Source organism: Vulpes lagopus, chromosome 10 (assembly GCF_018345385.1).
Source record: "Vulpes lagopus strain Blue_001 chromosome 10, ASM1834538v1, whole genome shotgun sequence".
NCBI lineage: Eukaryota > Metazoa > Chordata > Mammalia > Carnivora > Canidae > Vulpes > Vulpes lagopus.
In genome coordinates, this window is record NC_054833.1 from 108998515 (window position 1) to 109024748 (window position 26234).

A 26234-nucleotide genomic window follows, 5' to 3' on the forward strand; every position below is an offset into this window, starting at 1 on the left:
GGACGGGGTGGGTGCCATGGGCTGCAGGGAGGATGCCAGCTTGGAGCCCGCACAGAGAACTCTGCAAGCCACAGGTCTCTTGTTAGACATCCTCAACCACATGTCTGCAACCCATCTATCCCAGCTGCTCAGGTAACTGTGAACATTATTCCATGGACAACAGAGAGGCACTGAAAAACACAGGATGGGGGTAGTGTGCACGTGAGTGTATATAACCTGATCAGCTTCGTGTTTGAAAAAGCACTTGGGTACTAAGGACTGCAAGGACAAGACAGGAGGGAGGAAGTCAGATTCTCGCCACGATGCTGGTGGCCTGGACAAGGGAGTGGAGACACTGGGGAGGAAGAACTGATGGTATTGGAAGATTTAACGCATCTGGGATCCCCACGCCTGATTGCCATCTTGAGCTCAATAGCAAGTTTAACTTGAACTATTCCAAGTGTGGTGGGAAGTCTGAACGTAAGAGTGGGCATGCTGGGCCCTGGAGGCCTGAGTCAGAAGCGGGTGCGCCTCCAGCACATTCTCCAAAGGAGATGCCATTTCATCAATTTTCAAGGTTAACACTGTTCAAAAAGGTGTGTGTGAAGGTGTTGAGAAAGAGAAGTAATGAGAGGCATGGAGGAGGTCAGAGCGGTGGCAGCTCTCAGCCTGTGCTGTGGGGTGCCAGCCTCTGAAACTGACCTCCAGCAGGGCCCAATACCCCCAGCCACTTTCGCCCCCAGGGGCCTTGCCTGTCTGTGGCCCCCACCATATCCATGCTCCGGCAGGAGATCTGAATCAGAACACAAGGCTTCCAGCATTGAATTCCCTCTTGTCATCAGTTCTATCCTCCCACCACCTGGGGACACATTTGGATTCTTGAGTTTGCCCTTCAGCACAAAACAGACCCAGCTTCACATCTGTCCCACAGGCCTCTCATCAAGAGGGCCTCCGAGTCTTGAAAAGGACTCCTGGCAGGGCCAAGCAGGACTGTCAGGAACCTTCTGGAAACTAGGCCCCTTTAATGTGGCCCAGGAAGGCATGCATTTAGGGCAACACCTGCCACCCTGACACTTGGCCCTCAGCTGGCTGGTGTGCAGACCATAGGCCATCCCTCTCTGCAGACCCAGCATGGAGGAAGGCTGAGGACTCCTCCTGTGGAAGGACAATAGGGCCAGCTTGTCTCCAGGCCCTCGTTCAGAACACCAGCCCCTCAACTGCCACTGCCCAGGTTTGTGGCCCCAAGCAGTGACCTTGGCCTGATGCCCCATCTCATTTGCCAGCTCAGTTTGAAGGCAGGCTTGGCCCACAGCTCAGAACTGGCTGGACACACACCCAAGAGTCAAGTGGACTTTATTTTTGCGGCAGCTTCTGCTGGTCAGGGTGTCTGGGCTTCTCCACCCTCCGCCCTTCATGGTCCCCAATGCCAGCAGCTGTGGCCCACAGCCAATCTCACTGTCAGGGTTCCGTGATGCTGCAGTCGTAGCAAAAGTTGAAATTGGTGGGGGGTGGAGGGATGGGAGGTGGCTGCTCGGGAATGGGCACGTTCTCCAGCTCCAACAACCGCAGTTTGGTCTCCATTGTCAGCAGCTGTTCCAGGTCCAGCCGAGTCTGCTCGCTGCCCATGGGACTGCCTAGCAGGGCACTCAGCCCATCTGTCCACAGGTGGAACTGGGACGGGGCCAGCCCGTGAGGGCTTCCCATCTCTTTCCCTGGCCCGCCCGCCCAAACTGGCTCAGCCTGCCCCAGATACTCACCTCCCGTTTGGATGGGGCGATGAAGTTGAGGTATGCCTCCTCCTCCCCGTGGTCATAGCTGACTGAGAAGGCTAACTCATAGAGATCCTGGGGGAGCCAGAAAGTGGCGAGCACAGAGTGGGGATCAGGGCAGGTGTGGGTGGGAAGTAGGGGAAGGAGCCCCCAGCCTCCACTGCACTCACCTTGTTCTGTTTCCCTGAGCCCTTCTCCCGGACATGGGGACAGTCTTTCCCTGTTAGCAGTGCCTTGATATCGGCCACAGGGACTGCAGGAAGAAGGCTGGGCTGACCTCTGGGACCCAGGCGGTCCCGGGACAGGGGTGGCCTGGGGAGGGCAAGTGGCTGACCCTGCCCCCTGCCCGGTCCTCCTTACGCTGCTCAGGCAGGCTCTCCAGGGTGGGCGGGCTGGCACCCTCCTCCACATCCCCATACTGCAGCACCTTGTGGTTGGGGGACAGGCAGCAGAACCACAGCTTGTCTGTGAGCAGAGAAGAGGGAAGGAATGACGAGAGTGGCCTGACCCCAACCCAGCTGCTCTCTGGACCCCTCTGCCCACTCAACCACCCTGGCGCCTCCGGCTGCTGATCTTGCGGAAGAGTGTCCCCTCACAGAGGCGGAGCAAACGCTGCTGGCGGATCAGGCCCATGAGCTCTGGCTTCAGCTTCTCCCGTAGCTCCCTGGGCGGGGAGGAAGGTAAGGGGAAGGCTTGCTGACTGGGACTGACCTGGGGCAAGGCATCTGGGGCATGAAGGAAGGGGGGCCAGGACGGGGAGCCACTCCCTCCAACTCACAGTATGGGAGGGGCCAGCGTGCCCTCCTGATGGAGCCGCTCTGTCTGCCTCAGCCGCAGCACCTCCCCATAGGGGAGTGCGTTCACCTTGGTTCGGAAAAGCTCCAGGGAGCTGGGCTTCAGGGCCAGAGTGCGGGCCAGCTGCTCCCGCACCACTTGCATGACCTGGAGCCACCAAGTTCAGCTCAGGGCTGTGCTCTGGACCCCTACTCAGAACAGCCCCTGCCCTGGCTCAGGTCTCCTTGCTTCCACCCCATCCACCTTGTCAAAGTCCTCCTGGGTGGCTCGCATCTCCTTCCAGGTCTTATTCAACAGCTGGATGCTCACACAGAAGAGCTCATGGAAACTCTGGTCTTGGCCGAAGAACATGGGTGAAAAGTCCTGGGCTGTTTCGGAGCCTGGAGCAGGGGGGCAGGAGGGGCTCAGGGAGAAAGTGTGTGCAGCCCCTGGCCCTCTCTGCCCTTCCGTTCCCCGTTCCCCAGACACGCTGTGCCCAGTCCCACTCACAGGGCTCCCCGACGCGGAGCAGCTCACACAGCAGCACAGTTAGCTGGATGCTGCTCCGGGCAAAGGGGCATTCGTGCTTGTCCTCACGGCTGCTGTTCTCCAACACAAACTGGGGTGGTAGAAAAAGAGAATGGGACAGGGAGCACAGCCAAGGCCATGGGGACCCTGCTTAGGTGGGCATCCCGCTGTATCCCACCCACCCTGTTACTGACCCGGCTGTAGGCACTAGGTGCGTGTCTAGAGAAGTAGAGCATGTTGTCCAGGGCCAGCAGGCCAGGGGGCACGCGCTCTAAATCCTGCGCGGGGTTGCTGTTCTGGGGGAAGTGGGACAGGCAATAAGGGCCCCAGGCCTCTGGAACAACAGCAGCCCTGGGGTAAGGCAGGGGTAGGGAGCTAGGGAGGGTCGCTCACGGAAAAGCCCAGTTTTCGGAACTCGCGGGCACAGAGGGAACGGCGACGGTCGGCACTTAGCCCAGCACCCAGAGATTCCCCCTCCGACTCAAAGGCAGCCTGGCGGAGGGCCTGCAGCTGCTCCCGCTGTTCCTGGGGTGGTCGTCGTGGGATAAGGGGGTGTCAGGATCATAGATTCAAGGCCGTGCTCTAGCTACCCCAGCCTTGTGTACCCCAAAGGCACCCACTGGGCTGTAGGGGTCCAGTGGCGTCCGCATGCGTGGCTCCAGCAGCCCCAATGTAAGGGCCTGAAGTACATACAAATGGTGAGCCATCTCGTCACCCAGTGGTGTTGCGCTGTGGATGATATTCTGGAAAAGAACCAGTCCGTAAGTGTGAGTGTAGGCTTCTGGGGGGGAGGAAAAGTGGGGAGGGGACTGCCTAGCCCAGTCCTTCCTACCTTATAGATGAACTGGCGGAGGTTTCTCTGCCACAGGTAGTCAAGCATGTGCTGAGATAGGTGGGAAGGGGGCTTAGGTGATTTAACCCCACCATGAACACCCATCCTGCAGTCCCAGGATGGAGCACAGTGACTGTCAGCTCCTGCCCCTGCCCCCACCCCCATCCAGCCACCAGACAGGACACTAACCTTACGTTCAGTGGGGCTGGCCCCCTGTAGCAAGGCTGTCAGCAATGCCATAGCCTTGGTCTGTAGCTGCTGGTTCATCCTGGGGCAAGAAGAGGGCTCAGCTGGCTATTCAGGGTCTGGCTCCACTCCCTTCATCGGTATTCTAACCCCACCTCTAGACACTTACACCTGTAGGTGCACCAGCAGTCTATCCAGTGGCACCTCACTCTTGACCAGCTGGCCCAGGGCAGGGCTGCTCAAGGACACACTCTCTAGCAGCCTGAGGGCCAGAGGCTGCACAGATGCATCCATCAGGTTCATGTTCACATAGGACACCACCTGTAACAGGGATAGGGATTGTTACCATTTCACCACCATGGAAGGCCAGACCCTGACACCACCCCACTGCCCTCACCTGCTGCCCCTAGAAAAGCCAACCCACCTTCCTAATAAAGGGGATGCTGAGCGTCTCCCAGGACACCATGCCATGTTCCATGAGCTCCAAGAAGGCCCTCAGCGTGAGGGTCAGCACCTCCCCTAAGCTGGGGGCACATCTGGAGTTGAGCAGGGCCAGACCAAGACCCCTAGCCCCACCGTGTCCACCACCCACCACAGTCCTGTGCTCACTCATCCCCATCCTCGATGATAGTGCCTAGTCTCTGAAGCCCATCACGGCTGATGACCTCCTGGGCAAAGGTCACATCTGGGGCCAGCAAGACAAGGTGCTGCAGAGTTTCCCGACGCCTTTCACGACTCCCACTCTGCAGCCCACTCAACAGCCGCTCAGCCTCAAGGTCCTGGCAGGGGTAGGAGAGGTGAGGAGGCTGGGTGGAAGGAGCAGGAACTGGAGGTGTGGGGTCTCAGATGTCCACTAGATGGGGCCCTCCAGAGCGGGGCAAGGCGGCAGAGAAGGGCAGGGAGTGGGGTGGGGTCAGGAAGGGCATTACTGGGGCAGTGCTGAGGCACAGGATGCTGCCATTCTTGATCTCTGTGCGGTTCTGGAGAAGATGGAGAGAAAGGGAGAGAAGTCAAGAAGGGCTCTGAGGACTTGTTAATCGGGGTTGTTGGTGAGGGAGTCAGGAAAAGAAAGCTCACATTCCAGTGGGATGAGTCTGAGCAATCAAGATCAGGTGGGTTGGAAGTGAGGGGTATCACACGGTGGGACAGGGGCCTGGAGGCGGGGCGTGGGGGTGTGTGGGGAGACTCACGTTCTCAGTGATGTATCTCCTATGCCCATCAGCAAACTGCAAGGCATAGCGTTCCGAGTGACTCAAGCTCCACCTGCGAGGAGTGGGGAGCGGAGGCTCAGGTAGGTAGAGGGCGCCCCTCCTTCCTGCCTTCCCCTCCCCTCCCTTCCCCTCCCCAGCTTGGCTGGCCTGCACTCACGCGTCGCACACCTCCTTCACAACGGCGGCCAGGGGCTTTGCCTGCAAGTGGAGAGGTCACTCGTGGGGCAGATGTGGGGAGGAACCTGGCGGTTCCGAGGGGAAGGGGGCGACCCGGTGGTGGGTGGTGGGATGAATGGAGGCCAGACAGGCCGAGTGACCTGGTCCAGTCGGATGAGCTGCGGGATGGCGTCAGGCTTCTGGACCGCGATCTTCACCACGTTCCGCGGGGGCGCCATGGTCCAGCCGGAGCAGGAGCGCCCGTAGTTTCCAGACCGTCCAACGTCCGGCCAAGGAAGCGCCTGGTCTGGTGCCTCCGAGAACGAGGGTGTCCCTCTGTCCAAGGCCTGGACCCGAAGCCCGCACTCACGGGTCGTGCTCCGGCTCCTGGACAGGGGCCGCGGCCTTCCCAAGGGAGCCGAGAGTAGTTCCGGGTTGGAGTCCCGTGGGAAGGCGCCTGCCCTGCCCCGCCCCACCCCGGCAGCCCCGCCCTGCCCCTAGGTGCGCCAGGTGGGGGCGGGGAGGGCGGGATACCGCAACAGCCACACCTCCCTTTCCAACAAAGGTGACCCGCCCGGTCCCACCACCAATCCAGCAGAATTGCAGGGAGGGACCCTGAAAGAACCAGATCAGAGATAGCCTTAGGCATGGTCTTTTATTCACTTGGATACTGTACAAATATTACAATTTCCTTTTGCTGCAAAAAGTATAAAAATAATCTTTATATAGGAATCCATTCGTTACTGCAAATCTTTCTAAATCTCTGCAAATGGCTCTAAATGAGGGTAAATGAATAAACAAGAAGGGAGGGTTGGTCTACAGGGCAGCAGGAGATTGGGCCAATCCTCAGGGGCTCACCTGCCCAGATTTCTAGCTAAAGACCTCTCTGTTCCTTCTGGTTGACAGCCACTCTCCTCGCCCCCCACCCCACATAGGTACTCAGAGCTAAAGGTCCAGCAGATGAGGGGTACACAGGAGAGGTCTAGGGGGAGCTGCAGGGTCAGGGGTGGGGTGAAGTGAAGGAGGCTCGGAGTGGTGCTGGCAAGCATCTGGCTCCACCCTCAGCTTTCCACCCCAGAGTGGGAGGCGTTGGCTGGAACAGGGCAGTGGGGCTGGACAAGCTGCCCTATGGGGATGATGGCAGGTCTTCAGTTCTGTGCCACTGAGTGGCAGCCGAGCCTTGGCTCTGAGAGGGCTCGGAGAGGGCACGTGGTGGGGGAAAGCCCCAGAAAAGGAGAGGCAAACACTCTGGCTCCATGGTGAAGGGGGCTGAGCCCCTTTCCCCTGCTTTCCTAGCACGGTACAGGTGCTCTACTCGTGCAGGAGTGGGAGTTTTGATCAGAACTGCAGTGAGGGAAGGCTGGGGAAGCCAGGAGTCTGTGGCTCTCAAGCCGTGTAGGGGTAGAGCAGGGGAGGTCCTCAGGCAGCCCCCAGGTCACACAGTCTGTGTCCCAGCCACACGGAATGTCCCTGTCAGTCAGAGGTTGAGAACAGGCACATCGAAGAGGTCACAGACACCTTCACTCTCGTCCAGGTTGTAGATGTAATCGTGGTCTCCGGGGGGTGGAGATAGGCGGAGGAGGGGGGCAAACACTGCAGAGAGCACCAGGCTGAGGCTCTGGGCCAAGCACGGCCCCCAGCAGTTGCCCACCCATTATCCCCACCCCCACCCTCCACCTTCCTGGGCCACCCACCTTCTGAGGACATCAGCTCCTCCAGCAGCTCTGAGCTCATGCATTCTGGAGGGAGGAAAAGCTTGGTTACATTTTGGCTCCTGGCTCTCCACCCACCAAAGCCCATGAAGAGGGCCCTCCACGCACCACCCCCCCATCAAGAACTTTTTGTCTAGGTACCAAACGCAATCACAGGGCCTCAGAAGTGCAAGAAAACAACCATGAGACCCTTACCCCACGGAAGAGTGCAGACCTACCTCGTGTGGGATCAAAGATTTCTGACAGCTCTTTGGGGAGTTCCAGAACTGAAAGACAAGAAAGCCATGCTCGAGGGCACAGAGATCCAGTCTGGTCCCATTCCAGCCCCCACCTTCCTCAGATCTACCACCCATCTTAGGGTTCCACACAGCTGGAGGTGGAGGGCATGCCTCAGGCCAAGCTGGCATTGTCAGTCTCCCCGGCTAGATGTGAACTCCTGAGTACCCAGGGTACTAAAGGCTCATCGCAAGTGACTGATACGGCCCTTCTAACTCAGAAGTGCTGCAGAAAGGCAGCAGACCCCTCCCTTCACGGGCTCAGTAGATATGCCCTGTCTGATGGCAGCTGCCCCACTCACTCCTGCCCTTGCTGAGCACCTGCTCAATGCTAGGCTCAGCGACCACACCCGGGACCAGGTCATCTGGCAAAGCAGGCAGACATTCGGTAGGCGCTGGTGCTACAGGGTGACAAGTCTGCTACAAAGGTCTGACTGGAGGACACACGTGGGAAGCAGGGGAAAATTAAACTAGCGGAGTGCTGGTGCACAAGGACTGCACATGCCAGGAGGGGGGGCTCTGCTCTTACCCACCAGCCCTTAAGAAGCTGTTGGAGGTACTATGTAAACTCAGAAATGGCACACACAACCTGTGTTTCAGACAACCCTATCAGTCAGGGTACAGCGGAAGATGCCGAAGAATTCAGGACAGAGGTAGCCAGTAATGACCCTGAGTATGAGGACATGAAGGCAGAGATGGGAGATGTCTGAGACAAAACTCAGTTAATGCAAAGCGAAGAGAAGATGGAAGCAGAATGATGTGCAGGTGTCAGGCCTGAGGGACCAGGGCCAATAGTAGGACACACACTGACAGAGAAAAGCTAGTTTCAGCTAAGGACCCAGTGAAGGTGAGAGAGGGAACACAGAGGACAAGGTGTCAGTGAGAAGAGACCAGTGCTTGTGGGCTGAGGAGAACGAGTCCTAGAAGCGAATACCCAAATCGCAGAATAAAAAGAAGACTCAAGGCAAATGACATCACGTCCCCTGGGAAGACACTGCCCCCAGTTTTGGAGCCTGAGTGCCTTCCCACACCCCATCCCCAGGACAGCTATTATGCCTTCCTGACACCTGAGTGCCGGGGGAGGGAGTGGGGAGGTAGGGCGGTGGGGGTGGAGGCAAGGCTTGAGAGGGGCCTGGGAGTTCTGTGGAGCCCAGGCTCCTCACTCAGGCTGGCAGAGCTCTGGGGTCAAAACAAGGTTTGATGTGGGGGCTGGCCAGCTCTGGCTGAGGAGACAGGAGAGCTAGGTTCCAGCCCCAGCTGTTTCTGACCTAGAAGTGGCTGCGGCCAGATTCCCTGCCCCTCAGGGAACATGCACTCACCTCCTGTGGGGTCTGCCTTGATGGGCTCAAAGGAGGTAGAAGGGTTGGGTCCAGATGAGCTGCTGTTGCTGCTGCTGCTGCTGCTGCTGCTGCTGCTGCTGTCTAGCAGGGCAGAGGACTGCAGCGGCCGAGTGTCCAGGGCTGCCAGGCCCGGTGGGAGGGAGCCGAGCTCACCACCGTCCTTGCTGTCCGTTCCAGGGCCACCACTCACTGCAACCAGAGCCCCTGAACCCAGTCACTTGGGAGCAGGAAGTGAGATACTGAAGTTTTGTGCTAGAACCCACAGTAGGGATGACAAGAGTCCCGGTTCCCAGGCCCAAGGAGAGATAAGTACTGCCAGTCCCCCCAACCCTGCCCCTGGCCAGCGCCCTGCAGAGGTAATGCAGAAATGAACCACCAAAGGAGACAGGAGCATGAGGCCTGCAGGAGAGAGACTCATGAATGACATGACTCCTGTGACCACACTTCAAGGGGGGCTGAATGGAGACACAAGTGGACTTGGGGAAAACTTATCACTAATATCCCTTCACACCATCAGAGCCTATTAGAAAGGGCTCATTTATGACCACAGCAAGGGGAGGCCAGCTGGAGGTCAGGAAAAGGACATCCTCCCCAAGGTCTCTTCCAACTCTGAACACGCATTCCACAACACAGAGGTATTGCCTTCTGGGTCCCAGAAATCATTCTATCACCAGCTGCCTGTTATTACCTCACCTGCGATCTCAGCTGCTGGACCGGGCACCCCCTGGGCTTCAGTGATGCCAGCGACAGGGGTGGGGGTGGTCAGCTGGGGACTGCTTGGGCGTGAGGTGTCGTGGGGCTGAGCCAGGGTAGGCTTGGGCAGAGGTGGAGGGGTAGAGACAGCAGGTGGGCTCTGGAGCAGATCCTCTGGTGGTGGCACAGGCACTGCCACAGGTGGTGAGCTCCATGCCTCCTTGTTCACCAGCAGCACTTCAATGGGGCCACTCACACTCTTCAGGTGAATCTGGTATTTCTTCTGTCCATTGAGGCCCTGGAGGTGGGGGGTAAGGAACAGGTGGAATGAGAAGCAGGCTTGGCTCCTGCCAGCCTGACCCTGGGCCGGGGCCAGTGTCCTCTCCCACCCTAGGCTGCCCGTTCTTCTAGATAAACCCCAAGCCCAGGCCACCCCCTACCTGCCCCACCCGGGACTTATCGGGCTCCACAGCCAGCACCCGCCCTCAATCAACCCCGCCTGCTTGGGCTGAGCACCCACCTCTGGGATGGGCACCTCGAGGCTGGTGCCCGACGGGGCCCGGATGGCCAAGAGGGTATCTCCTAGAATGACAAGGAAGAGGAGTCAGGGCCCATGGGCTCAATCTAATCTGAGAATAGGAGTACCTATTCCTTTGAGCAAGGGAGGAAATCATGGTCTCTTAGGACAGTAAGCCTCACCCGACCCCCACCACAGTGGCTGAGGCAGAAAACTAAAGCTTTTCTCCTCCCAAGAGCCCAAGGGTCATAACCAGAAAATCTGGGCTCAAACGTGTGGACTGAAGGATTGCTGGCCATAGGCATCTCACTCCTTGATTGATGGGGCTGGTCCCTAGAAGATGTTCTGGCCAAGGCCAATGTTCCTTCTCCAAACCAGTTTAGGGGATACAGGATGAAGAAGGAGCAGTTCCTCTATTTGTAATGCAACTAACTGATAGGTTGCAAGGGAACACCATGCAAATGTGTACGCACATGCTCTATCCCCCTTATGCCTCTGTCATGTCCGAGAAGCCAAGCCCAGGGAACAGTGCAAATGGGGACTGACCTAGGGACCCAGCCCAGAACTCTTGTACCCTTTCAATATGTTTTGCTTTCATGGAGTCCTGGTGACCCTCAAACCCAGGACTTACCCTGCCTGGTTCCTCTTTGGGCAAGCCTAAGGAACCCTCTTAAGAGACTAAACTCTCCTTGGGCACTGAGCCCACTGCTCAAGGCTGTGGCTCAGCCCAGCCCCACCCCCATGTCCCCCTACCCAGGCTCTGCTCACCAGCAAAGCATCTGCAGATGTCCTCATGAGTCACGTAGGCCAAGGTGTGGGGGTTAAGGAGAACGGCTGATGCCCTGCCTATGGTGACAAATGGCAGACCACAGAGAAAACCCAGCTCTTTAGCAGAGATCTGACATAAAAGCTCTCAGAGAAAGTCCTGGGACCTGGGGTCTACATAGGGAAGAATCACAGGCCAAGGTTGGTTGGGGAGGGGCTTTGAGTTTGAGGATGGAGGCCAAGGCAGGGACCTGGCCAGGAGCTGCAGGATCATCCTCCCAAGAGGGATAGTGCCTAGGGCACCACAGAGCAAACCCAGCTGGACTAGAGGGCCCCTTGCCCACTCCCCGGGAGCAGGGACCGCCAGGAGGATATCAGCTGTTCTGCACGTCCTCTGTGACATTCCGGATGCTCTGCTGCACCCACACCTTGTGCTTGTCCAGTTCTTGCTCCCGCTGCTGCAGCTCCTCGATTTCAGCCTTGAGCTCAATCAGCTTGTCCGCAATCTCCCGGGTGTTGCAGCCAGGCCCCACACCCCTGAGCCCAGAGAGTGGGGCTGAGAGGAGCTGCCAGGAACTCTGGGTCCCGTGGCCCCTGCTCTCTCCTGTGTCCTCCTCCCCACACCCCTGACACTTCTGGGTGGGAGACGCCATTGCTCTCCCGGGTGCCCCCACTCACTTCCACTGGATGCTATTCTTGGATTTTTTCTCGATCAGCCCGATACCTTCCAGGACGTTGGTAATGTCGTAAATCCGCCGCTTCTGGCGCACAGCAAGGGTGTCAGCTGCCTGGCAGACAGAACAGCGTGCAGGATACTCAGCCCCACTCTCAGGTGTTCCCCCAGCTACCTTGAGACCTAGTCTGGAAGGGTTCTGGAAAAGGGGTGGCCCGAGTCCCAATCCTCCTCCCAGGCATTGCAGCAGCTCGGGACCGCGGGGCAGGAGGAGGCCCGGCACCGTCTGAACTGATGTCCCCACACCAGCCGAGGAGGGCCACGAGGACCACCGCCTGCAGCCCAGAGCCTGGCACAGAGCGGACGCCCAATGGCCCCGGCTGAATGAATGGAACCGCTCCTGGCCTCCCTCCTGTGAGAAAGCACACGGATGGCGCTTTGCCCTCCGAGGGCTCAGCGGGGCCGCCCCAGGGGTTCCCACTACCGGTCCGGGCCTGCCTGGTCCACCATCCTCCCGGCCGCCCCTTAGCCCAGGCCGCACCAGCTTGAGGTCAAGCACGCCGTCCTTGGCCTCCTGCAGAAGCGACACGAACTTGGTGGTGAGAAGTCCCAAGCTCTTCTCGTGCCGGCTTGGGGTGCCCGGGGGCGGCGGCGCCTGCGGCCCGGCCTCCGCCATCGCTCCCGCCCGCCGCCTCCCCTCAGCCAGGCCAGGCCAGGCCGGCGCCGCCGCCACTTCCGCTTCCGTTCCTGGCCACCCGGCCGCCGGCGCCAGCGCCGCTGTTTCCGCTTCCGCTCCGCGCCCTCCCAGGGAACCCGGCGCAATTCCTCTCTGCGGACACGGCAGCAAAACTTCGGGGACCATCAGCAAATGTCCAACCGCCGAAGAGGACGAAGACAATCCGGGGATCCCGGGAGAGGGGACAGGGTTCAGGGGCAGGTGGAGGAAGTCAGGGGGGCAGCCCCGGCAGTAGAGAAGGGAAAGCCACTAGAACCTTCCAGGCATACCCAGCCTGTCCCCTTTGCAGAAGAGGAGACCACGCTGCTTGATGACCGCAATGTGTTTCCCCCAACCTGCTCCTGGAAGCTGTCCCAGTGTCTTGGTTTAACTGACCCCATTGCTGTCCTTCAGTTCCTGCCAAACAGCCAGCACTGGGTACATCTAGCGGGCCCACTTGTGTCCACTCCCATTCCCCTTCCCTGATCCCAGCCTCATCTTTCTCTCGTCCCCACCCTGCAGTACCCAGAGACCATGGAATTGTAACCATCTTCCCACCAAGGCAAACATGCTTACCTATGCGCACGTGTACGTAAAGCACTTAGAGCAGTTCCTGGCAGGTAGAAAGGGTTAGGTGTTGCCTAGTACCGTTTTGTTATGTTTGATACCATCAATATTTATTATCATTTATTTTAGGTCAGGATCTCTGGGAAGCCGACTTTGAGACAGGAATCTGTCTGCAGGAAGTTTATTGAGGATCCACATCTGTAAGGGAGTAAGACGCGCAAAATTGAGGAGAAAGGTGAATTAAACTGTGATGCAGTTACAATAGAGGTCTCAGGCCATCCTGTTAGGAGCCCTGAAACCGAGGTGGGGCCCTTCCAAGGTGGTCCATGTCCAGACAAGGTTATCAGGCCTTTGTGCCCTGACTTTGAGTGAGAGACTCAGCTGTGACATCTTAGCAACCTACGTTCCGGACAGCTAGGGGAAGAAGTGGTGTGGTCCCGCAGGGCGGATTTGGGTGGTAACCAGCATCCACTATATTATTACTACCTGGTGGTCCTCTCCATGGCCCCCTGTAACTCTCAAGACAAACACAGCTTTCAGAGCCCTCCTACCCCTCTCTCACCATCACCCACCACACACCTTCCTCACAACAGCCTCTCAGTTCTCTGCAGGGGTGCCTACCCTCCCTCTGAGGAGCCATCAACACAGTTTTCCTACTGCAATGTTGTCTGCACCCATATTTGCACACACTGCTCTCTACCCCAAATTAGGGCCTTCTAGTTCACGTGAGTCTGTGTCCTGAGCACAGGACATAAGAGGTCCTGGATGGGTTGGGCAGGACTCCTACACCCCCTCCCCCCAAGGAAATGGCGCCCAGCCCTCCCCACCCCATCCCACAATGCAGATGCACTTTCCTGTTGGGAATAAAGGGCCAGAGACTCAGCTTCCTTCCTTTCTGGGCATTTGGCCTTGGGGAAGGAGGGGCCTTCGAAGGAGGAGGGTGCTCTTGGGCAGGGGAGGTGGTACAGAGGCTTCCTTGGGGAGAAGGATTCTGCTGCACACTGGGGTGTAGGCTGGAGCCACCCAGGCCTCGTGAGCCAGTGAAGAGAATACCCTGCTCTGCTCTGAGGACTGGGGGAGAGGGCCATCCTCAAGGCCAAAGAGTGTTTTCAAAGGAGAAGGAACTGCATGCCTGGTCAAGCCTGGTGAGTTCCATACCAAACCATCCTCTGCAGTTCAGAGCTGGAGCTGGGGCCAGCAGGGGCTTGAGTCTGCTCTGCCTCACTTGGGATCTGCAGGGGCAAAACTGAGAAACCCAGTCCTCCCGTTTCCTGAGGGCGCTGGGCAAGAAACCCCCTCCTCCTTCTCAGAGGGGCCTAGACCAAGGCTGCAGCTCACAGGAGCACCCATTCTGCCCACTCTAACCCAGGCTCTTGCCCCGACTCCTACCTCATCTCCAGCTCCTCCGAGGACTGCCATGGACTCAGCAACCAAGGATGAAATGCAGCCCTCAATTCCTCCCGGTAGGAGCCCTTCCGGGTGGGCTAGGGGAGGGATGGTGGCCAAAAAGATGGCATTGGTCGGGGTGGGTCCTCCTTGCCGGGTCTGGCCCGTGCTCTATAGGGCAGCAAGAGGAATGGGTCAGACTGCCCTAGGGGACAGGCTGGGAAGTAGGAAGGGGAACAGGTTCGGGCCACTTCCCATCGGCCTTGCCCAACTGACGAGGCTGCCCAGGCTCTTCCTGCCCAGGGCCTGAGTGGCCAGAGCAGGAGAGGGCGGAGCAGCTGGCCCGAGGAGCAGCACTCAAATGGGCCTCGGGCATCTTCTACCGGCCGGAGCAGCTGGCCAGACTGAGCCAGTACCGCAGCCGTGAGGTTCAGCGTACCTGCTCCTTGGAAGCGCGCATCAAGGTGGGCATTGGTCAGGGGAAAGGAGAGCTGGGGGTGGGCTGCCGGCCTGGCCAGGCCTCACAGGCTGCCTCCCTCCTGTAGTCCGTGGTGCAGTCCTACCTGGAGGGCGTGAAGATTGGTGTGTGGCAGCTGGCCCAGGCTTCTGAGGCCTTGCAGGCAGCCCGTGAGGCCCTTGGCCAGGCCCATGGGTTGCTTCAGGGTCTGGCAGAGGCCACACAGACCCTAAAACCGCTGCGGGAACAGGTTGCACAGCACAAGCAACTGCAGGTCCTGTCTCAGCTGCTGCCCCGGCTGTGGGCAGGTGAGTGTGCAGGGGCCCTGGGCCTCAGCCCCTCAACAGTCAGTCAGTACATGCCCGTTACTGACCAAAGGGCATCACCCTTAGATGGGAGGAACACCCCAGGGACCTCCCAGAGAGTGACTCAAGTTTCTGATGGCAGAGGAATCTGGATACAAATCAGCTCATGCTGGGATTGTCAAGCATGCGTTGTAGGACTCAGGGCTGAGACCCAGTCAAGTGGCTCTGACCGCCCTGGTTGCAAAGTTATTGAAATGATTCCTTAATAGGATGGGTAAATAGCCACTAGCAAGGGTCCACGAGTTCTTTGCTGCCTTGCCTCCAGGATCCCTGACTTCCTCTTGCTCCATCAGCTCAAGAATTTATATCTGGCCCAGTAGGCCTCTGGGCCCTTCTCTGGGTCCTTTCAGATTGGTCAGTGCTCTGCTGTCCTGGTTATTACGCATTTTACACATCACTCCAGCCCTAGGGGCCTCGGTATCCATGGCTGTGCCCATTGCACAGGTGGGAAGTTTGAAACTTAGGGCTGTTTCATCTTCTCCCTTCCTAGTGCCAACAGCAGTGGCCCACACACGGACCCTGATTGATGCCCAGCAGCTCTTGGAGGCATATGTGTGCCTTCGGGAGCTGGAGCAGCTACAAGAGGAGACGTGGGCACCTCTGGGGGGCCTGGAGCTGCCAGTCTTTGAGGCGCTGGGCCCTCTGGCTGAGGCTCTTGGCCAGGCCGTGGAGGTGGCTGCGGGGGCCGCAGGGCAGCTGGCACGGGAGGACCCAGCCCTGCTGGTGGCTGCTGTGCGCATAGCGGAAGTCGATGCCGGGTACACACCCTCCCTAGAGCTGACCCCCAGGGACTGGCGGCAGCGTTGTCTGCAGGCATTACAGGAGGGCCTGGAGAGAACCCACTTTGGGACACCTCTTCTGCTCGAGCCCGGGGCCCTGAAGGGGTGGCTGGAGGCTCTGCGGGTGGCTTTACCAGCCGAGTTGGCCACAGCTGAAGCACTAGTAGCACCCTGCTGCCCACCACACTACAAGGTGGTTCAGCTGTGGACGCACACCCTGCACCATGGACTGCGCCGCTGTCTGCAGCAGCTCCTGGAAGGGCCTGAGCTAGACGCTTCTGACGCCTTCACCTTGCTGCATTGGGCACTGCATGTGTACCAGGGGTCAGTACCCTTGGGGCAACAGGAAGTGGGTGGATCAGAGGCTGGAGGCACAGAGTGACACCGGGCTACCCATCTGCAGGCCCGAAATGATGGGGAGCCTCGAGTTGGGGCCTGAGGCTGATGTGTCTCAGCTGGAGCCCCTCCTGACCCTGGAGAACATTGAACAGCTAGAGGCAACATTTGTGGCCCAAATCCAGGTGAGTAGTTGGGCCCCGGCTATGAGAAACTCTGCCACCAGCTGTGGGCCTGTATCTAGAGTCGTATGTCTACCTGTCTCTAGTAGTATCAGTGCCCTGCTACATCGTGCTGCCTTCTGCCCCTTTCCTCAGGCAAATGTGGCCCAGTGGCTGCAGAACGCACTGGATGGGGAGGTAGCTGAGTGGAACAGAGAGCAGGAACCTGGCACCGACTCATCTGGTTTCTACCACTCACCTATGCCGGCCATAGTGCTACAGGTGGGTGGGAAGAGGCCAGGCAGGTGGCAAGCTCCCATAGGGGAAAGGGAGAACAGGACTAGGACCCTGCTGATTGCCACCCATTTCTGCCTGTAGATCCTAGAAGAGAACATTCGCGTGACCAGCCTGGTCAGCGAGTCACTGCAGCAACGGATGCATGCCATGGCATTATCAGAGCTGGGCACATTCCTGAGGAGGTCTGCCAAGGCGTCGACCCACATCCGACCCCTAGTCCTGTTCCTGGGGAAGCCCAAAGGGGTTCTGAGTGAATAAGGCACACCAGCGGGAAAGGGCTCCTTCAAAACAGGGTCTTGGGTTTCTTGAAGGTGGGGCTGGAGGTTGGACTCAGATTGTGGGGGTGCCAGAGTGACAGGTACAGGAACCACCTCTGCTTTTTGCAGTTTTAGTGATGCTCTGATCCGATTCTCCCGAGACCACGTGAGGGGGGAAGCAATGGCCCCTCATTATGTGCCCTACCTACTGGCCACCCTCAACCACCAATCAGCACTCAGGTACCAGAAGCCACCCTCCCAGAACCCCTTACTGAACCCCAAGTGTGGACCCAGTCCACACAAAGGTCATCGGATATTTTGGACTCAAGGATGCCTGGGTGGCTCAGCGGTTGAGCGTCTACCTTTGGCTCAGGGCGTGATCCCGGAGTCCTGGGATCAAGTCCCCCATCGGGCTTCCTACCTGGGGCCTGCTTCTCCCTCTGCCTGTGTCTCTGCCTCTCTCTTTCTCTCTCTCTCTCTCTCTCTCTCTCTCTCTCATTAATAAATAAATAAAATCTTTAAAAAATAAATAAATAAAATCTTTAAAAAAATAAGAAATTTTGGAGTCACATAGCCCTGGCAGTCCAATCTTAGTTCTACTAATTGCTAATTGTGTGACCTTGGATGGGTTACCTAATCTCTGAATCTCGTTTTTCTCATCAGCACTATGTGGGTAATAATGGTGGATTCTGAGAATCATATAACAAATGTGAAGTACCTATCACAGTGCCTGCCTGACACATTGTATCAATTATTCGTTTATTCAGCACATACTTATCAAGGCCCTAGTCTGTGCCTGGTAATGTCTGAGGTTACAGTTGTAAACAACAGAAAAAAAATTCCCTTCCTCTTTGGTCTTATGTTCTATGTGGTGAGGGCAGAGAGAACAAACAAGCCAATGATGAGTTTTATTCCCTCCTGATTGAGATTAAACTCTTTCTTTACCCAAATGGAGAACAAAAGATATGACTTGCTCGAAGTCACATTTTGAATTTGAAGCAGGTCTGGTTGGGTTCCTGCTAGCTGTCTGAGCCCACCATTCCCGTCCTTAATCCAAGCCCCAGATCTTCAGAAGGGTTGAGAGCCCCCTCTTGCCCCATCTCGCCACACACTTGCACCACCAGGTGGCATCAGAGTGGCTACACAACAGAGGGCCGCGAGGGCCTTGGCCTTGGTCCTGAAGCCTTAACTTTTGGTCTGTCCAGCTCCTCAGTGTCAGTCCTGCTGCCCGACGGGGTGGCTTCAGGAGCTTTGGCTCCGGTGGAGGCAGCGCTGGACGAGTTGCAGAGAAGGATCTGCCGCCTGGTGTTGGAGGCGCTGCTGGCCGAGCTCCAGGTAAGGCTTCAGGTGGGGATGGGGGTGGAAGAGATTCAGCATACACGCGTGTGCTTCTCTGCAGGAGGAATGCTAGGTCTGGTTGTTCCTCCAGCCCTGTTTCTGCTCCCCCATCCTGCAGCCCCTGTTCACGGCTCTGCCCTCACGCCGGTGGCTTTCGAGCCCAGAGCTTCTGGACGACGTGTGCAAGAGGACGGCGCGCTTCTGCCAGGATTTCAGGCGCGTGCGGAATCCTGCGGTCCAGGTGCGTTGAAGGGGAAGACTGTGGAGTAGGGAAGCGCCCACGGAAAAGGCATGCTGGACCCACTGCGCTCTCCGCAGCTGCTCCTGGCCGAGGCGGAACGTACGGTGGTACTGCAGTACCTGCGTGCGCTGATGCAGGGCCGCCTGGTGTGCCGAGGCGCGGACGAGAGGACCCGGGCGGCCGAGCGCCTGCAGCACGACGCGGCCCAGCTTCGGGAGCTCTTCCTGGGCTTGGTGAGAGTCCGTTAGGGGAGCAGCTGGGCGGGAGTCTCAGTGGTTGGGCGGGGCCGAAGGGGGACTCGAGACCTACCCGCGGTGCTCAGGGCCTGGAGGAGAGTGTTCAGTGCGCGCCCGTGCTCCTCGCTCTTCGGGATCTGCTGAACCTCCGCGACCCCATGCTACTTGGCCTCGAGGTGGCAGGCCTGCGACAAAAATTTCCTGACGTGAGGTGTGAAGACTGGTGTTGGGGGGGTGGAGCGGGGGCGGGCTTGGGAGGAGTGGGGCGGAGGTGACACGCACCCCTGTGGCGTCCCCTAGCGAGGATCACGTCTCTGCCCTCTTGGACCTGCGCGGGGACGTGTCGCGAGAGCAGCGCCTGGCCGCACTCAGCTCCCTGCAGGCCGGCCCACAGCCCTCGCCCGCCGCGGGTCGCCGCGCACTCTTCAGCCTCGTGCCAGCACCTACGCCTACGCTGTCCTCCTGCCTTCCCTCGGGGCCCTGTGCCTGACCCCGGGCTGCCCCCCGAATACAGGGCCGGCCCCCAGAGCCTGAATTGTGTCCTGGGGAAGGGGGAATGAAATAAAAATGCGATGACTAGGGGGTCCACGCTCAGCGAAACGCCTAAGGTACCCTGGCTCCGGTCCTGATGTATGCGCGGCACCTCCCGTATCCTGGCGTCGGCCGGTGTGGACGCGGCTCCCAAGTACCGAGCTTCCGCCCCCACAGGCGGACTGCAGCCCCCCTGTCGGCGCCAGGGCACTGTGTGCAGGCCCTGACCGCGAGGCCCCGGGCACCCGGCGCACCGCAACGCCCCGGCCCGCGTGGAGGGGGCGGGCTTAAGGCACGGCCGCGCCCAGGGGCGTGACCCGGTGGCGGACACCGCCCCTCCGCTCGCCCGGCCCCGCCCCTGCCTCCTCGGGCGCGCGCCGCCGCCGAGATTGACGTGACTACGCGCGCCTTCGCGTCAGCGTGCGCGCGCCCGAGTGCGTGCGTCACCGGCGGTCGGCTCCCGCGGGCCGGGCGGCCGGTGACTGGTGGCTGCGGAGAGGGGACGGCGGTGGCGAGAAGAGGAGAGAACAGGTGGGGGCGCGGTACGCGGGCGGAACCCCCAACCCCCGAGAGGCCGCGGAGGCGCGCGACGCGATCCCTACTCCTCTAGCCGAGAACCCCCCTCCATTGTCCTGCGGCTCCGCCCTCCATTGGCCACGCCCTTTGTCCCATCCTCCGCCTCTTATTGGCTGCAGGTCACGCCCCTCCTCTATCTCCCCGTCCCCATTGGCTCCCCTTCCACGTTACCTTCTCCGGGAGTTTTTTATTGGCGCAGGCCACACCCTCTCATTTGTCACCAGACCCCGCCTAGTGTCCCGGCTCCTCCCCAGTCATCTTTCATTCATTCCTCATGTAGTGTTGGGTGCTTGGGACATGGGGGTCAGTCAGACCTGTCCCTGCCCTCAGAGAGTTAAGGGGGTGGTGAGAGAACACGGATCTGGGCTCCGACAGTGACAGCTTAGGGTGGTAAAGGAGCCGCCCAGACACTGGGAGCCTCCAAGACGCCAGGAAGGCCTCCCGGAGGAGGTGAGACCCAAGCCGGGCCCTGAGGAATGTTTAGGGATTTGCTACAGAGACATTGCGAGGGCAATCTTGGCAAAAGAAGTGAAAGAAACAGTTGTATTCTTGGTCATTGCGAAGACGTAGGTCGAATGAAAGAGGGGGGAGTGGAGATGAAGGCGATTGATCCAGAGATTGTGCCCAGAGACGAGTGAGGAGTCCAGAAAAGTGTGCAGTTGGTTGAGAAGAGTAAAGTCTGAGGCCTGAAATCTTTTCAAAGAGCTGGTCACCAGGCAGAGGGAAGGGAGGTGGGGGCAGGGGACCAGATCTAGATAGGGAGACATAGTGTGGACAAGGAATGTTTCCAGTTCTGAGAAGAAATACTCTTGGGTTCGTTTATTGAGCACCTGCTCTGGGTCAGGCACTGTTCTGGGTTCTGGGGACACAGCTGTTGAACATTCGAAAGGAGAAAGCAGATAACTATACTATACTGTGCTTCATATGGTGATAACTACTTCAGAAACCAATAATGTGGGGAAGGGAAGATTGTGGTGGAGAGGAAAGAGGAGGTTCACCATTTTATAGAGAGTGATTCAAGGAGACTTGTCTAATAGCATATCTGTGCAGAAATCTGAGGAAAGTGGGAGAGGTGAGTCCTGTGGCTATATGGGGAGAAGCATTCCAGATAGGGGACATGTTCGGTTTTAGATGCTTATTGTACTTTTAGGTAAAGATGTTGAATTGAGAACTGGCAACACCAGTCTGAAGTTTATAGAAGTCTGGGCTGATGTGTTTGAAACATGAAAGCAGATGAAATCACTCTGGGAGTAAGTATAAACGGAGAAGAGGGGAGAAGTGTCCATAGAAGTTTCCAAGTCCTGAGCCATTACAGTGTTAAGAGGTCAGGAAGATAGGAATGATGAGCAAAAAAGGCCAAGAGGTAACAGCCAGTGAGGCAGGAGAATATGTTTGAGCGTATTTGGGAAGCCAAGTGGGGAACATGTTTCCAAGATGAGATGATTAATTATGTCCTGTGCACTGTTCAATGTGAAGATCATTGATGACCTTGGTCAGATTCAGCTCAATTTTAATGGAGAGTGGGGATAAAAACCTAATTGGAGTGAAACGTAAGAGAGAAGCGGAAAGAAGGGTTGAGACTGTGTACAGATGGGTGATGGGTGTTGTGCTGCAATAATGAGCAGCTGGCGGGAGATGTGGGGCTAGAGGAGTTTGGGGTCAAGTGGGGGTTTGGTTTTGTTTTTTTTAGGACAGAAATAACAGCATGTATTTATGCTGATGGAAAGAATCCAGTAGAGAGGAAGAGATTGATGGCGTTGGAGAAATGCTGGAATTGTGGCCCTGAGCAGGCAGAGGAGTTCAAAGTCTGGAGCCTTCAGACAGTCTCTTGGGAGAGACTGGATTGTTCTGAGCCCTAGTACAGAGCAAGGGGTGAACATGCCAACGCTGGCCTGGGATGACCACTAGAAAGAGGCCTCTGATAGGAGACAGACCAGGAATTGCCTTGAATTTGCTGAAGTCTCCCTCTGCTCCCCAAAAGCTGATCCTAATTTGGATTTGAACAGATGACCCAGAGGAGAGAGGACCCATTCCAGGTGGAGGAAGTAACATAATCAAGGGACATGCAGGCCCCTGACCTGACTGAGGCCAACTGGGGTGGAGGAGGTGGTGGAGCTAGATGGGATGCGAGGGGTGAGACCGAGAAAATGCCATAGGCGGAAGGCAGGTTGAAGGTAGTGAGGCCCCCTCAGCCGTCCTCCTGGCAGCTGGGGCTACGCCACCAGGTCGCAGTCTAGGTGGGCGCTGAGCACGAGTTGGGGCTCGGGCCTTGCTCTCAGCAGCTCATAGGCTAAGGGGATTCCAGAACCACCATCTAGGTGAGTGCATAGTTCCTGCTTTCCCCCAGTCCAGCTTCCTTGGATGAGCCTGCCTGGAGGGAATGGACACCGGGAAGGGGGTGAGAGGCAGCTACCCTGACCCCTGGTGGCAGGCCCCGAGCCCACTGAACACCTGGCCAGGGCATTGTGGAGCGCAAGGCCTGTTGGTACTCAGGCCACACCGGCTCATAATGGTCTCCACATGCCCTTCTGTGTCCCCAGAAGTCGACAGTGTGGGGAGTTGGAGTGACCCGGCTGGATGTGACCCCCAGGACAGAATGGTGCTGGACTCAGGGGCTCAGGTGTATGAACAGGCACCCCCCAGCCCGCCAGCTAGTCCCTCATCTTTGGGCCATCGGCTGAAGCCCTCAGACCGAGATGGGACACTGCTGTACCCCTGGCCTCGGTCCCTGGCCTTGCCCCTGGCTCTGTCAATCCCCTCAGCTCTGCCGCCCAGGCCTGAGCTGCAGCCCTTCTCAGAGCTGCACTTGGGCCACCGTGGCCACATGCGTCGCAGTGAGAGCACCTATACTGTAAATAGTACTGGCCGGCGGGGAGGTGGCACCCAGGGTCGGGCCCCACCTGGAAGGGCACGGGACCCAGGTGGGGGCACCCTGCGGTCTGCGGCCTCCCTGCCTCACATTGCTAAGACTCGAAAGGATGCAGGCCGTGGTGCCAGCAAGAGCCCTTGCATGTTGGTGGCCTTACGGCCAACCAATATGGACCGTGAGCGGGACAAGTTCTTCCAGTCCCACTACACCTACAACCCACAGTTCGAGTACCAGGAACCCATGCCCACGGCTGTGCTGGAGAAGTACTGTGAGGCTTCTGGACAGTTCATCCATCAGGTCAGTCTGGCCTGCCCACCTTACCCTGGTTCTGATCACCCAAGAGGCCTGGTCTGACCAGCCACTGCAACCCTGTTACAGGCAGTTGGCATCATTGAGGCGGTCCTGGAGAAGTTTGGTACCTATGAACACTTTGAGGCTGCAACGGGGGGCCAGCTGCTGACCAAGTGCCAGATCTGGTCCATTGTGCGCAAATACATGCAGAAAGAGGGCTGCGTCGGGGAGGTGAGCTAGCCCTGTCTTTGAGGCCCCTCTTGTATGTGCCCCAAACCGGGCTGCCAGGCCCAGCTCCACACCAGGCCAGCTCGTGACCCCAGGCAAGCCCCTATCTCTGTCCCAATGAGGTGGCAGCTGGCTCTGAGCAGAGGTGGTGAAGGGTGGGTTCCCTGGCCAAGGGTGTGGCCTGGCTGCCCTGAGGCATCAGTGGGTCCGCCTGTATACGGGTCCCAGGGCTGGCTGCCGTGGTTTAGGTTCACTACCACCTGCAGGTTGTGGTGCAGCTGAGTGAAGACCTGCTGTCCCAGGCAGTGATGATGGTGGAGAACAGCCGACCAACACTGGCCATCAACCTGACTGGAGCCCGCCAGTATTGGTTGGAGGGCATGCTGCGGCACGAGATAGGTCAGGGTGTGGATAGGTGGGTGGGTGGGTAGGATGAGAGGAGACTGGGACGATGTGGGGGGCAGCTTGGGGCCCCAGTAACCCCACCCTGTTTCTTTCTTCCCCTTCCTTCCGGAGGATGGGCCCTTTCCCTTCGTGAGCAGCTACCTACCCCCTCTGGCTCCCAGAGGTAGGCCAGAACATGCCCGCCCAGTCTCTGGGCTCACTCCCATCTCTTGCTCCTTTTGGGTATTTTTTCTTCGCTCTACTTCCTCTCTGACTTCCCTTGACAGTGGGGACAAGGCTCCTGAGGCTCCGACAGGCCAGAGTACCCTGAGGGTCCCACTAGCCCCACCATCAGGGAGGCCCTCGAGGGTGGGTGGAAGGCCAGATCCTAGGAAGAAAATTAGTTGAGGACACAAAGCCAGGTTTTAGGAAGGGATAGATTGAGCTGAAAAGGAGAGCATGGGACACTAATTAGTATTCCTTTCTGTCTGTCTCTCCTCATCAAGAATCCTGTGGCTCTGGGCAAAAGGTGTTTTTCCGCTGGGGTCATCAGCATGACTGTCAAAATGATATGGGCATGCAGGATGTGGGACTGGGGTGGTTTGTGAGTTCCTACACCTCTCCTGGGGGCGTGGGGGGCAGTGTGAATTTGGGAGAGTTGTGTGTGTAGCCCTGAATGGATGCGGAAAGATTCTTGTGTGGGGGATTCTGAGTCTTTGGGTGTGAGCTCACCTGAGGAGGGTCTTCTGCCGCCTGGGGTTGGGTGAGTATGCATTGGGGGCGGGGGCGGGGAGAACTTGCTGAGAGCCTGAGTTTAGGGGCTGGAGTGCGTGGGAGTCACCGGCTAGAAGTCCTGCAGGATGTAGCAGGACAGGGCCCGGCAGGTTGGTCCCCCTATGCCCCACCCAGTTTCTCCTTCCCCTGGCCTTCCCTGCAGGCACTCACTACCTGCGGGGCGTGAACAACGCGCGGCAGCCGTGGCACAGCGCGGAAGGCCGCCTGCAGTACGGGCTGCGGCCCGCGAACCCCACCGAGGAGGGCCTGGCCAGCCTGCACAGCGTGCTCTTCCGCAAGCAGCCCTTTCTGTGGCGTGCAGCCCTGCTGTACTACACCATCCACCGTGCCTCGCGCATGTCCTTCCGCCAGCTCTTCCAGGACCTGGCGCGCTACGTGCAGGACGCGGACGTGCGCTGGGAGTACTGCGTGCGTGCCAAGCGCGGCCAGACAGACACCTCGCTGCCCGGTGGGCGCCGGCGCCGGCTTGGGGGATGCCCTGAAGGGGGGAGGACTGGGTGCAGGGTGGGGGAGTGCCCTGACCCGGGGTGAGGGTGGGCGGCTTCGTTCCTTGGGGCTCACAGCCGTCCGGTGCCCACAGGCTGCTTCAGCAAGGATCAGGTGTACCTGGATGGCATCGTACGCATTTTGCGGCACCGCCAAACCATCGACTTCCCGTTGCTGACCTCACTGGGCAAGGTGAGGCTCCGTGCCCTCTAGAGATCCTAGCCAGCTCTCCTTGTGACACCAGTGTTCCCTGAGCCTCTGATGGCTGCTCGACTGAGGACAAGGTGCCAGGCTTCTCTGGTGAGGAGACCTGGGTGGAGGTGAACAAAAGAGAAGTGGCAGCCTGGCAGCCAAAAGTAGGTACTTGACCTAGACTGCAGGTGTGTGTAGCTAGCTGCATCTCAGAGGAGGCGAGCATTCACGCCCGGGGAGCAGTCAAGACAGCCTGGGAAGGAGGCTGGAGAAATGGCCAGGGACCAAGTGTCTGGCTCTGGGTATTTGTACCAGGCTGAGGAAGGAGACTGCACCTGAAGCAACAGGGTATAGGGTAGAGCTTTAGGCAGAGAAATGTCACTTTTGCTTTAGCAGGCTCCCTGTGGATGTTAGATGGAAGGTGGATTAGACAGAGAGGCCTAGGGAAGGGGAGCACAGGTGGAGGAGGAAGCTGTCTTTGCAGTCACTCCTGCGGAGTTGATATTGGTCTGGTCTAACTGGGCAGTGGCCATGCAGAGGGAGGAGCAAGCTGCAGAAAGCTCTTCGGAGAGTGGAATTCCTCTAACTCAATAGCCACCCTGACTTGGTAGGTAACATATCCCAGGTCCCTTCCCTCAAGCTGATATAGGGAACCTGTGAGGAAGGTGGGGCTGGCATAAGCTGGAGCCCAGGAGTTCAGTGTTTGGTGTGGGGTCTGAGATGCCTGAAGGAGATCCCAGGGAAGGTGTTCAGGAGGTAGTTGGATACCTAGGTTTGGAGGTGAGGGGAGAAGCTGGGTTGGAATTAGGAGTAGAGTTGTAGGGCACAGATGATAAAGGAAGATGTTGAGAGGGAAAGAACAAACACCCAGGACTAGGCCTGAGGGTACATAACATTGGGAGTGGATCCAGAGGGGAAAGGGAGGCCTTCCAGGAGCAGAGGGCAATGAGCCATTTGTACATGGTATGGAGCTGGGACCAGCTACCTGAAAGCCAGTGCTACCTCTGGCTATCCCTGAGGCCCAGCTTCCTTCTTGCAGGTGTCCTATGAGGATGTAGACCATCTGCGGCCCCATGGGGTGCTGGACAATACCCGGGTGCCCCACTTCATGCAGGACTTGGCGCGCTACCGGCAGCAGCTGGAACACATCATGGCCACCAACCGGCTGGATGAAGCAGAACTGGGCCGCTTGCTGCCTGACTGATGCTGGTGGATGGCTCCAGGCAGAGGCCCTGGGCAGAGGGCTCTGGAACAGCTCCCAGAACATGAAGCTGACTGTTCTGTGCTTCCATGGCCTGGGTGTTTCTTGGGGAATGGGAGGCCAGGAGCATCCCAGG

The 26234-nt window shown here is 58.3% G+C and overlaps 4 protein-coding genes and 2 long non-coding RNA genes across 14 annotated transcripts; 3 read left to right on the top strand and 3 right to left on the bottom strand.

The window, feature by feature from the left end:
• Positions 1–1315: 1315 nt before the first annotated feature.
• On the bottom strand, positions 1316–5731 carry ELMO3 (engulfment and cell motility 3). Of its 2 annotated transcripts, none has more exons than XM_041771284.1 (20): positions 5597–5731; positions 5437–5477; positions 5259–5331; positions 4998–5048; positions 4678–4847; positions 4493–4592; positions 4238–4389; positions 4072–4150; positions 3883–3933; positions 3671–3793; positions 3444–3575; positions 3245–3346; positions 3033–3141; positions 2787–2923; positions 2527–2690; positions 2345–2412; positions 2109–2213; positions 1919–2001; positions 1737–1823; positions 1316–1650 (listed from the first exon to the last, which is right to left on the bottom strand). In XM_041771284.1, the coding sequence occupies exons 1-20, from the start codon at positions 5672–5674 to the stop codon at positions 1438–1440; spliced, it is 2118 nt and encodes a 705-aa protein (XP_041627218.1). In that variant the 5' UTR covers positions 5675–5731; the 3' UTR covers positions 1316–1437. The 2 variants fall into 2 exon arrangements, with proteins under 2 accessions (XP_041627218.1, XP_041627217.1); XM_041771283.1 differs by having other exon boundaries at positions 2300–2412.
• On the top strand, positions 2299–5605 carry LOC121499975. Its single transcript, XR_005990280.1, has 3 exons — positions 2299–2428; positions 4700–4865; positions 5291–5605. It is a non-coding gene; the product is annotated as an uncharacterized LOC121499975 (long non-coding RNA).
• A 340-nt stretch (positions 5732–6071) lies between the features above and the next one.
• E2F4 (E2F transcription factor 4) lies at positions 6072–14399 on the bottom strand. 2 transcript variants are annotated; one of them, XM_041771293.1, is made up of 12 exons: positions 14082–14399; positions 12702–12890; positions 11952–12259; positions 11416–11525; positions 11113–11274; positions 10741–10784; positions 9976–10037; positions 9456–9753; positions 8742–8951; positions 7366–7413; positions 7130–7174; positions 6072–7028 (listed from the first exon to the last, which is right to left on the bottom strand). In XM_041771293.1, exons 3-12 carry the CDS (start codon positions 12084–12086, stop codon positions 6913–6915), a joined length of 1230 nt encoding a protein of 409 aa, XP_041627227.1. In that variant the 5' UTR covers positions 12087–12259; positions 12702–12890; positions 14082–14399; the 3' UTR covers positions 6072–6912. The 2 variants fall into 2 exon arrangements, with proteins under 2 accessions (XP_041627227.1, XP_041627226.1); XM_041771292.1 differs by lacking the exons at positions 12702–12890; positions 14082–14399 and having other exon boundaries at positions 11952–12540.
• Positions 12931–19156, top strand: EXOC3L1 (exocyst complex component 3 like 1). Of its 2 annotated transcripts, none has more exons than XM_041771271.1 (14): positions 12931–13837; positions 14093–14155; positions 14367–14542; positions 14624–14843; positions 15391–16003; positions 16083–16200; positions 16333–16458; positions 16555–16655; positions 16860–16970; positions 17936–18065; positions 18187–18309; positions 18387–18542; positions 18632–18756; positions 18846–19156. In XM_041771271.1, exons 2-14 carry the CDS (start codon positions 14110–14112, stop codon positions 19033–19035), a joined length of 2235 nt encoding a protein of 744 aa, XP_041627205.1. In that variant the 5' UTR covers positions 12931–13837; positions 14093–14109; the 3' UTR covers positions 19036–19156. The 2 variants fall into 2 exon arrangements, with proteins under 2 accessions (XP_041627205.1, XP_041627204.1); XM_041771270.1 differs by having other exon boundaries at positions 12932–13837; positions 14062–14155.
• Positions 17627–19320, bottom strand: LOC121499976. Its single transcript, XR_005990281.1, has 2 exons — positions 19158–19320; positions 17627–18730 (listed from the first exon to the last, which is right to left on the bottom strand). It is a non-coding gene; the product is annotated as an uncharacterized LOC121499976 (long non-coding RNA).
• A 148-nt stretch (positions 19321–19468) lies between these two features.
• KIAA0895L (KIAA0895 like) lies at positions 19469–26182 on the top strand. Of its 6 annotated transcripts, none has more exons than XM_041771287.1 (9): positions 19486–19607; positions 20803–20902; positions 21343–22818; positions 22900–23043; positions 23307–23439; positions 23557–23608; positions 24362–24667; positions 24800–24897; positions 25937–26077. In XM_041771287.1, exons 3-9 carry the CDS (start codon positions 22033–22035, stop codon positions 25945–25947), a joined length of 1530 nt encoding a protein of 509 aa, XP_041627221.1. In that variant the 5' UTR covers positions 19486–19607; positions 20803–20902; positions 21343–22032; the 3' UTR covers positions 25948–26077. The 6 variants fall into 6 exon arrangements, with proteins under 6 accessions (XP_041627224.1, XP_041627221.1, XP_041627222.1 ...); XM_041771288.1 differs by lacking the exon at positions 23557–23608 and having other exon boundaries at positions 19489–19607; positions 21343–21688; positions 22193–22818; positions 25937–26182; XM_041771285.1 differs by lacking the exon at positions 23557–23608 and having other exon boundaries at positions 19489–19607; positions 25937–26182.
• The last annotated feature ends 52 nt before the right edge of the window (positions 26183–26234 follow it).

What these genes read in the sequence shown, in the direction of transcription:
- EXOC3L1 (XM_041771270.1), top strand. Translation starts at nt 13,499, where the DNA reads ATGGCGCCCAGCCCTCCCCACCCCATCCCACAATGCAGATGCACTTTC. An exon ending in TGCCGGCCATAGTGCTACAG is followed by an intron (nt 16,459 to 16,554) that starts GTGGGTGGGAAG and finishes TTCTGCCTGTAG; the next exon opens with ATCCTAGAAGAGAACATTCG. An exon ending in CGCTGCTGGCCGAGCTCCAG is followed by an intron (nt 18,066 to 18,186) that starts GTAAGGCTTCAG and finishes CCCATCCTGCAG; the next exon opens with CCCCTGTTCACGGCTCTGCC.
- ELMO3 (XM_041771283.1), bottom strand. Translation starts at nt 5,674, where the DNA reads ATGGCGCCCCCGCGGAACGTGGTGAAGATCGCGGTCCAGAAGCCTGAC. An exon ending in ATCATCGAGGATGGGGATGA is followed by an intron (nt 4,593 to 4,677) that starts GTGAGCACAGGA and finishes ATGTGCCCCCAG; the next exon opens with CTTAGGGGAGGTGCTGACCC. An exon ending in ACGCTGGCCCCTCCCATACT is followed by an intron (nt 2,413 to 2,526) that starts GTGAGTTGGAGG and finishes CTCCCCGCCCAG; the next exon opens with GGAGCTACGGGAGAAGCTGA.
- KIAA0895L (XM_041771285.1), top strand. Translation starts at nt 22,033, where the DNA reads ATGGACACCGGGAAGGGGGTGAGAGGCAGCTACCCTGACCCCTGGTGG. An exon ending in CATGCTGCGGCACGAGATAG is followed by an intron (nt 23,440 to 24,361) that starts GTCAGGGTGTGG and finishes CCTTCCCTGCAG; the next exon opens with GCACTCACTACCTGCGGGGC. An exon ending in TGCTGACCTCACTGGGCAAG is followed by an intron (nt 24,898 to 25,936) that starts GTGAGGCTCCGT and finishes TCCTTCTTGCAG; the next exon opens with GTGTCCTATGAGGATGTAGA.
- E2F4 (XM_041771292.1), bottom strand. Translation starts at nt 12,272, where the DNA reads ATGGTCCCCGAAGTTTTGCTGCCGTGTCCGCAGAGAGGAATTGCGCCG. An exon ending in CAAGGCAGACCCCACAGGAG is followed by an intron (nt 7,414 to 8,741) that starts GTGAGTGCATGT and finishes CTTGTCTTTCAG; the next exon opens with TTCTGGAACTCCCCAAAGAG. An exon ending in AATCTTTGATCCCACACGAG is followed by an intron (nt 7,175 to 7,365) that starts GTAGGTCTGCAC and finishes TCCTCCCTCCAG; the next exon opens with AATGCATGAGCTCAGAGCTG.